Below are 10000 nucleotides of genomic sequence, written 5' to 3' on the forward strand. Positions count from 1 at the left end.
GCGAGAAATCACAAGGCAGGTCAGGTGGCCAGTGACATCAAACAAAGGAGGTGTTTCGTGAAATTAAACAATCATCAATGCCGTTGTTTGATAGCTGAACTGTGTATAAAAAAAAAATCAAGACGAGGTAAGACTTTCCGAACGTTATTGAAGCTGTAGTAATCATTCTAAGAAGAAAAAATATAGGTCGATGTACGGGTGCCGTACCAATAGCCACCGTTACAAAAATGCTAACCTAGCCTACGCATTATCTAAAGCATAGTGTTTAGGCCTAAGGTTAGCATTTTTGTGACAGTATGGGTTGTTTGAACTATATTACTCTTCACCCCCAACCCCTCATCCCCTACCCTGTTTCCCTTACCCCGTGCTCCCCCCCCCCCCCCCCCACAGAATAGAGGTGAGTAATAAGGGGCAGGGTAGGGGGTGAAGGGTACCATAGCTGAAACCCAAACCTTCAAAAAAATGCTTACCTTAGGCCTAAACATTATCTCAAGCACCAACCCCACCCCCCCCCCCCCAAGAATAGTCATGTGTAAAAATATGCATAAAGACATGAAAAACGGGATGAGTGAGAGATAAATGACTGAACACACCATTCAATTTTCTTCCTTAACCCTTTAAAATTAATTAAATCCCGCTACCCACTTACAGATTTTACTCTAACTCCAGATCATTTTACTTGTCAAATTATGGGGGGCCCCCTCGAGCCTTACAGGTTAAGTACATCTGTTAAAATAAAATTTGAATGTAATGACAAACTTACCTTCAGACTCTTCAACAGCTAAACTTAATTTAGTGTCCATTCCACTTCCTGAAGAGAACTTTATGATGATGCATGGTCGAGACGAAACCCAAAGAATACTTTGATGCTCCTTTGGCTGCATCCTAAAACAAATCTTCTCAACTAAAAAACGTTCCCTATCGCTGCACCCATTAAAAATTTCCAGCATTCCTTTGCTGCAGTCATCTTTAATCTCAGATCCAAAATCGAGGTGGTTTCCTTGCACAACTATTGATTTTCCTTTTGGACTTTCAATTCTCCACTTGCAACGCACATCCGCTGAAGACATACCTGGATACCCAGGTGAAGAGATAGACATTGTCTTGTTTAGGATGATATGATCTGGACCACATGCTAATCCTAAAGGTGTTTAAATGAGACAAAAAGTTAGTGGCAACAATAACAACAATTATTATTATTATTGTAAGAAGGCTTTTAGCAGTACTCCTAAAAAGCCTCCAGGGCCCGGTTCCTCAAAAGCCGATTAACTTAATCCAGGATTAGCGTAAACTTTTGTTTCACGTTTTCAACTTTTTGGTGAAAGTTTCTTTTGCTTATTTTTGTTTTTCAAGATTGACGTCTTCTCAAGTAAAGTTCTGCCAAAAATCTGCGTTGGACAGCATTTGGGAGTAGAGAAATAAACTGCTTGGTTAATTTTTAATCTAAGATTAGCGTGAATCGGCTTTCGAGGAACCGGGCCCAGGTGAAAAAAAAGTGTTTCAGTAGCAGAAAGTGATGCAAAACACCCCCCTCAACGTGAACTCACTAACCCCTCTCCCAAACTTTTCAAGCTGGTCACCTTTTCCCAGGATTTTCCATTTGGATAACCCTACAAAATGTGCTCACAAGACAACAAATGATTGGTCAATTATCCTACTAAATCTCCATAACAAAAAATACAGATTTACTAAGGGGAACTGGGTAGAGGCCCAAGATCAAGACGGCATTTTCACGGCAGGTTACGGCCGGTTTAGGTAATTCAGGGATCATTGCGTGCGGCCAGTTACAGACAGTTTAGGAGTCAATGGGTTTTAAATTAATTAATTTAATTAATTTCATAATTAATTGCGATATTATTGCAGATAATACGTAAAACACTCAATAACTTACTGCTTTCTCCATAAACTGAGACCACTAAAGATAACAGGAGGAAACACACTGGAAGACAAAAAATGGAAGTAAAGGAGATAAAAAGTCCACCATGATTTGCAAATGATTCAAAACCTGAGTGTTTTTATCAACAATGATCTGGGAATACTCAGGAAATTAACCAAAGACCTTCAAACAGAAGTACAGTCATGTATAGTACTCATAGATTACTTTCTGGTCTCACTATAAGTTCAGATAGTTCAGACGGAGATACCATTTTTGATAGGAGATTCAAGAAAAGCTGAAGTTCCATTAAACTAGTCCAGTGCTATACTGCTTGGCATGAATTAATTCAAATTGTCAGAATGTAGGCTGTGAATCCTGAGGTATTCGGAAATTCGTCTGCATACACAGGCTGGTCAGAATGTGGCCATAATATTCTCACAATAATAATAAAATATTTTATGCTTCTGTCCATATACATATATACATAACTTTATTTTCATTCAGATTTCAGAGCAGCATAAAACAATTCTAATTCACTAAATGCGACAAGATAAAACAATCAACAATAATATTTTGAATGACACAAGGTCCTACTATGGGTAATCAATCCTGACATGCATCTTCCAAAATATTAAGACTGTCTTTTATGGCTCTTTAACTTGAAAGCAGCAAAAAACAATCACTGGTAGTTTGAACAAATTAACTGAAATTTTGCTCAATTTGCATTGCTGCATGCATGATTGCAGTTCCAGTCTTTCTGGAATTTTAAACCTATTAACAAAAAAAGAAACTTTTTTTTTTAATTTTTCACTGGCAAACTAATTCAAGATCTACTATTTGTCATAGCCTTTGTATTAATTCTCCATTCACCCGCGTAGAAATACTGGAAAATTAACAACCGCTTATTCACATAAATATGTACTCGTAAATGTTATGTGCTGGAACTGAATTCAGTAATGTCAACGAAAAATGATCAAGAATATAAGCAAAAAGTTGCGACATATTTAACAGAGATGTGTTGCAACTGTAACATACAAGATAAGAGGAATGTAGTAAAATCCAAAGAACTCCAACATTGTTGACGTTGTCTAGTTAGTGGTCGTTATCATGCACTTCTGTGCTCGCTGAATCTTTCAGCTAAGAAAGATTAAAATCCTTTTTATTTACCAAACGTCGCTTATAGTGGACATGAGATAAAGTTTCAAATGGTCCATAAGTGAGCAATGGTATTTGCACTTTTTAAACCACTAAATATTAGCTGTACAAGCATAGAAAACCTGATGATTTCGCAACGCAATATACGACTGTTGATTACAAAACTCTATTCAAGATCATATCAGACGAGATGCAAAATAATGAGCAACACTTCAAGCATAAAAAACATTAAAAGTTAAGAACAACCAACTCCAGACAAGGTTTTGCAGGTTTTGGAGGAGAATTTGAAATCATAGTAAATAATGACAGGGTGCAAATTCCACAAAATGTGTGTTTGTAAAACTTGTCGTTGGCAACGAAGAAAATTGTACACCAGACAAGGGCTGGACGAAAAATTAAATGCCGAAGATTTAGGCGTTAGTAATCAAATTAACACCCTGACCTGAAAGATAATCTTTCTACGAAAAGCACAAAAACAAGCTTTGGCTTACCAAAACAACGCATCGCACAATAGTATGCACGTACGTGCCTAGCCAAAAATTGGCAAAATGTCCAACTTTGTTTGATCTCTTCCTTTAACTTTCTGAAGAAACTATCGCCTGTTACCCGCAACAAGATCTGTAGATGACTTATCTTTCTTCAGCTAATGAGCCACCACGGAGCTCCAGGCACAGATTTACAAAACAATGTTGTGACCGCCATAGCAGACTACAACTAATTATCGTGACTGCGGCGACAGTCACTGCAGCATGTGTTCAATGAACCCATGTACGCATGCTTCTGGTAGATGTCGGAAGAACTCGCCAGCGCCTGTCAACACGTGTCTCTTTTACTTGCCAATTCAGGTTTAATTCCCGGCTTTTCTGCTATATGAATAGACTTCTCAGTCAAATTGTCGTGATGCAATTTTTGCGTTCAGAAAAACAGTAAGATAATGCAATTTTACAGTCCTATGCTCATCGTCAAGTTCCGGTTTCCTGTACGCTTCCGGTTACATTTTTTTTAAAGCACGCAGTACTTGCGACTATGCGCTAGTAGTAAAACCAACATATTTATGGAGGCACAGTTTTCGGTAATTATAGCTAAGAGAGGTCAAAAGAGACGGCCCTGGTTTTGCAATCTTAATATGTTCTCTTGGTGTTCACGACAGAACATGCAAATGTTGCGTGATAGGGGTGAGTGAAGTTCATTCAATTGATATTTTGCCCGCTAATATAGTCCAGACGATCTCTGACATTTTCAACTAGTCAGATTGATCATCACGTCTTTCAAGAAAACTGCTCATGGATTCTGACCGCTGAGGTAGCTTGTTCAAGGCTCCCAGTCAGTCGAGACGAGCAAGAAAAGCAAACAAACAAACAAAAAACGCTTTCCACCCTATTCGTTCATTTTCCCGCGCTTGCCTTTCCTACAAGCACTACCCTCACCTATCCAAGGGGGGCATTTGCAATTGGCAGACTGACGCACCTTCAAGTTGAAAACCGAGGAATGAAGCTTTTTGGAAGTTATGTTAGCCAGGTGAGCTTCTTTTCTAGAAGTGCCCGAGTGTCTTGATTAATTCCAGTCATGCGTAACTCACGTGACAATTTCAGTATATTGCAATAAACAAGTTCGTAACAGCTGAAACAGCAATTCACCTACGATCGATCGAACGATCAGCCCAAAAGGATCGACCGAATCAGCGAGCAGCAGTTTCAATATTTCCATGCACCATTTTCCAGCTGCACAAAGCAGGGTTTTTTTTTTAGGAACGTCAGGTACAACAAGAGCTTCATCCGTGAAAAAGTAACTTAATTAAGTGTAAGCTACATTCGAATTTCTTTAAACCGGAGTAGCATCAAACTAAGTTCTATGTCTGATGTCTTAAGCTGACACAAGCAGTATAATTAACTAAGGATGGACACGGAAAATATATCTTCTGTAAAAATTGTTCTCAAACTTTCACCTGTTTCAAGAAGAGGAAGTGAAAGCGATCTGCGGATTGCCCTTTGATTGTTATTGCACGTGCCCAACATATGACAACTTGTTCATGAACAAGCAGCTTTTTCTTCAATGCCAAGAAACAGACATGTACTAAATGCCCATTCTCATGGAGGTGGGGGACCCCGGGTAGGTGAGGTACCCCGCCTCGGTGGGGTAACCAATCTCTCCAGGGCCGTAGCCAGAAAAAAGTTATGACTGAGGCAATGTCCATCGTTAAATATTCTTGGTAGATATTTTAGGTGTTTATGACGAGTACATTTTGAAGACAACACTGGAATTACGCTTTATTTTAACGAATCATGAAAAATTACCGAGGCAAGTGCCTCGGTTTGCCTCATACTGGCTACGGCCCTGCTCTCCATTCGATCTCTCTTTTTTTCTTGATCGTGTTCACATGAGAGGTGGGGTACCTCACCGACTTACCCGGTCAGCCAGGCCGGGTAACCCGCTTAGGTCGGCTGAGTTTTCTCCATGTGAATGCTTAAGGTGGGGTACCCCGCCTGACTGGGGTGATGCAAATTCAGCATTTATCTTTAGTTTGAATATTTGGAACCCAGAATGAAGAATGATTGAAGTATAAAGCTATCTTCTTGATTCCCACATTTTCACGCTATACTTCATTCCGTTGTTACTATTTTTCACATTAGCATTTTCTATTTATTTGAAGACTAAAGTATAAAGGATTAACTGACCACAAGTGAGGTACCCGTTGTGGTTGAGGGGCAGCCGTTGGAGAATGTCAAAGAGTTTTCATATCTCGGGAGTGTTGTAGACACACTTGGAGGTACGGACAAGGATGCACTTACAAGGATTGGAAAGGCTAGAGCAGTGTTTATCATGTTGATGAAGGTATATGGGCATCGAAAGACGGCTATCCGCGAGAACCAAACTTCGCATATTTAGATCAAATGTGAAGACTGTTCTGCTCTACGGGTCAGAAACCTGGAGAACAACGAAGAGGATACAAAATAGAGTACAGAGTTTTGTTAATAGCTGTCTCAGAAGAATTCTTGGCTTTTGCTGGAAGGATAAGGTAACCAACAAGTAGCTTTGGGAATGGAAGGAAGAAGATCTAATTGCGCTACAAGTAAGAAGGAGGAAGTGGGGCTGGATAGATCACACTCTACGGAAGCCAGCGAGTACCACCACGCGGAATGCTCTCTCATGAAATCCCCAGGGGAAGAGGAAATGAGGGCGCCCTAGAAACAGCTGGAGGAGAGATTTGGAGTGTGAGGTGAAGGGCATTGGGCTGAGCTGGACAGAACTTGGTACTGAGGACGGCCCAGCTAGAGCCGGGTGCGGTGGAGGAAACTCATCGATGGCCTATGTTCCGCAGGGGGCGAAGGGCCTAAGTAAGTAAGTAAGATTTTATATTTATAATTCAGCTTCCACGTGCACCGCCTTGTATTCTGACTAACTGAGGACGACTGAAGTTTCTGTCGAAACATGTTTTATAAACTCAAAGGTTTGGTCGTTTTCTTAAATTCAGCCCAAACTGAGTCATATGATAATGTATTACAGCATCAAGGAAGGCAACCATGGGCCAGCGCTTGACCAACGCTGGAACAACACCAGGAGCCTACAACTCCAATACTAGGTCTATGTAAGCGCATTGGAAGATATTTTTTATTACACGAGTTCTTAACCCTTTGGCTACTAAAGATTTGGCCGAAAAACACGTTTTAAAGCCAGTTGAGGGGTTTTTGGTCACTGTCGTGCTGTTTAAGAGCTAAGTCTCCCTACAGACCCGTTTCCAGGTTGTACACTCCGCGGCCTTTTCAGCTAGGTGCAAAATAAGCGCTTGTAAAGTTCGGGCATGCGCAGAAAGCAAAGTTTCGACTTTCACTTTTCGCTTTCTCTCCTTCCCCCTCTTTCGCTTTCTCTCCTTCCCCCTCTTTTTGCTTTCCTTGCTTCATTTTTTTTTTTCAACTTACTGGGCATTTGGTAGGCTTTATTTTGTTGGGAAGAGTTTCTGAGAAACCTGTCATCATCTTAGAATTAGGTGCTCAGAAAGGTAGGTGGGTAATGGAGCAAGCTTTTCATAGAGATTTTCAGGTCAGTGTTACACGGTTTTTTTGGCCGTTTCTCCAGTTTCCTTGACTGAATTGAGCTCATTCTGGTATAGTTTGAAAGATCTCTTCTCCCTGCACAAGTTAGTGGACAAAGCTGTTCCCGACCGTTAAAAGTGATGACGTCACAAAGGGTAGATGGGACCGTGGATAAACCTGGACGTATTTTGCCAGATAGTAATCAAAGGGTTAAAAGTAAGATTTGGCATGCACGAGAGACCATTCTTATTCCCATGGATAATAACTGTTGTGCAAGACTTGTCATGAAAAGCTGGAAATGTCAGGTTAGCATCACGTTTACGTGAAAGTGAACTCGTGACCATGATTTTCCCGCCTTTTTCTACGTTTGCCGGCTACCGCTATTCACCCTTGTCACACGGCGGCCATATTGTCCCGAGAGACCAAAAAAGCTTTGTTTTACCACGCCAAGCCTCGCAGTGGAAACCATGGGGGTGAGGTTTGGCCACCGTGTGACAAGGGCGAATACCGCTTGCCGTTTCTACGTATACGTGAAATTTTCTTCTACACAAGAAGTTTTTTTGCGGAAATAAAGTACCCCAAAACCATTTCCCGGGATGCCAAAGGAGGAAAAATTAGCTTTCATGGTTATAGATAGTTTATAACTGACTCCTTGCCGCAATTTTCTTCATGAACTCACGTTGACTCTCTGTTGACCGACAAAACAGCTTCAAACTCTCAAATTTTTACGGGTAGGGATTTTCATTTTATCAGTAGTAGCGTCTTTTTCTACCGTGAACAGCGTTTAAATGGAAAATACTCGAGTGGGCGTGGGTCACACGAAGCTAAAGTCACAACCTTTTCTCTATTGTATGTGAAACGTGAAACGACAAGCCGACGTTTGCCGTATCATTGCACGTAAACGTGATACTAATCTCTCTAATAACCCGGTCTCTAAAAATGGCGTTGCACAACGGCATGTCTATTCCGGGAGTGGTGGGTAGGGGGTGAGGGTTAGGGTGTGGAGGTAGGGGGTGAAGGGTACCATAACTAAAACAACCCAAACTTTTATAAAAATGCTAACCTTAGGCGTAAACACTATTCTTTATCATTTTACTTCTAAGATTGGCATTTTTGTAAAGGTTGGGTTGTTTCAGCTATGGTACCCTTAACCCTCTACCCTCCCCCCCCCCCCCCACACACACACACACACACACACCCCCTACTCTTCACCCCCTACTCCTGGAATAGACATGTCGTTGGACAAACACAGATTGCGTACCTGAATTCCACGACAAATTAAACTCTATATACCCCATGATTTCCTTTATTATGGAAAAAGAGAGCAATGAACAGATCTCCTTTCTAGATACCCTAGTCTCTAGGAAGTATGGTTTCATCGTCATTGACCTGTTTCGTAAACTAACGCACACAGACAGATATTTGGACTTTAAGTCCCATCATGAGAAGAAACACAAAATACGTACTGTGTCTACCCTCCTAAACCGTGCTTGTAATCTACCGAATACTCTGGAAGGGAATGGAAATCGTCTGAAGTTAATCATTTCACTAACGCCCTTCTTGCCAACGGCTATCTACCTGCCGTCATCTCTAACGTATTAAAAAGACAAAACCTTCCTCGGAACTTATTCCTTCACCGCAAGAATTGGTAGCCTTGTTTTTCAATCTGATTGGAAATAAATCCACCGCCTTGACCTGCCTTTCTTATGTTCGTGGAGTCACAGAACCCCTCACGCGTCTTCTTCGAAAGAATGGAATTAACTTTGTTACTAGACCTCACAAGACTTAACAACAAGAATTCCCAAGTTTAGGCCTCCTATGAAATGAACTTCAAACCAAAGTGGTGTATAAAATCCCTTGCGCCGATTGCTCCTGCATGGAAATACATTGGTGAGAATGGAAGGTGTTTTGTGAACGAGGAAAAAGGAACACATTCGAAATGTAAAACTATGTAAAACTGGCTGTAATATTGCAGCCCACGCTTGGCGTAACAATCACTCTATTGATTTCAACAATGCCAGAGTAATTGACAAGGGAAATTTCCGAATCCGAAAAACTTTGGAATCTTGGCACACCACTAACACTAATGAAGCTGACGATAACTCCAAGCCTTTGCCAAAACAATACTCTATTCTTTTAGACTAGCGCATTTTCCCTTTTATCGTTTCTACAATTTTTTCACAGTTCCATTTTGTATATATTTCCATCTCGCTTATTTACATCTTAATTTTTTAAAGACTTTAGTCTGGAAGCCGAAAGCTTACGTTTTTTATGAATTTTTTGAACTAGAGTGCGCGTTTTTTTTAACATGATTATGTCTCCAAAACCTGTTTACTCTTCTACTTTTAAAACACAGTGAAGTTGTGCGCTCCTAGGTCATGGGCTCCCGGCAACCGGGATATACAAAATGCGAGGCAACGAGGTGCTCAAAGCAGGGGCTTGAAATCAGTCTTTCACGTGTAATATGAGCCCAAAGAAGGATTAGCGGTTAGTCTTAGGGACGGACCATTAGAAAAGTGATGGGGGGGGGGGGAAACCAAAAAAAAAATTCATGCAAGGGAAAATGCCAAGAAGAAAAATTCGCCCAAAGAAGAAGGTAAAGAAAAAAAATTCATGCAGAAGGAAGGTCCAATTCGTGGATTTTACATGACGTTACGGCCGCCATGTTGGTGTCCCCAAACAATGAAATGGCGGCCATGTTGGTGTCCCGATCCAATCCTCCGGGAATTGACAGCTATTATTATGCTAACGTCTTCTTTTGTTTTCGTTGAGAAACATGGCTGTTGTTGATCACGTGAGTGAAACCCAAGAATTGTAACTTTTATTTAATAATTATATAATGTTTGCCAGTGTCTGCTAAAAATAATTCGTATTCAAAATATTCTTGGGGCCTTACCCCAGGCCCTGCTATATTATTATTAATAAATAAAGACATCTA

At 40.8% G+C, this 10000-nt stretch overlaps 1 protein-coding gene and 1 long non-coding RNA gene across 2 annotated transcripts in view; one reads left to right on the forward strand and one right to left on the reverse strand.

Annotated features, from left to right (window-relative positions):
- Positions 1–3835, reverse strand: part of LOC138007773 (bone morphogenetic protein 1-like) — a 20926-nt gene extending 17091 nt beyond the window's left edge. The window contains exons 1-3 of the mRNA XM_068854841.1: positions 3523–3835; positions 1892–1939; positions 764–1141 (exon numbers count right to left, since the gene is read on the reverse strand). Coding sequence (XP_068710942.1) covers positions 764–1141; positions 1892–1939; positions 3523–3535 — 439 coding nt within the window. The 5' untranslated portion in view covers positions 3536–3835. The remainder of the gene's footprint in view (positions 1–763; positions 1142–1891; positions 1940–3522) is intronic.
- Positions 3836–4068: 233 nt separating this feature from the next.
- Positions 4069–10000, forward strand: part of LOC138007774 (uncharacterized) — a 23545-nt gene continuing 17613 nt past the window's right edge. Inside the window, exons 1-2 of the long non-coding RNA XR_011124117.1 lie at positions 4069–4206; positions 5682–6370. This is a non-coding gene — a long non-coding RNA (uncharacterized lncRNA). The remainder of the gene's footprint in view (positions 4207–5681; positions 6371–10000) is intronic.

The sequence above is a fragment of the Montipora foliosa genome, chromosome 6 (assembly GCF_036669935.1).
Source record: "Montipora foliosa isolate CH-2021 chromosome 6, ASM3666993v2, whole genome shotgun sequence".
NCBI classification, from domain to species: domain Eukaryota; kingdom Metazoa; phylum Cnidaria; class Anthozoa; order Scleractinia; family Acroporidae; genus Montipora; species Montipora foliosa.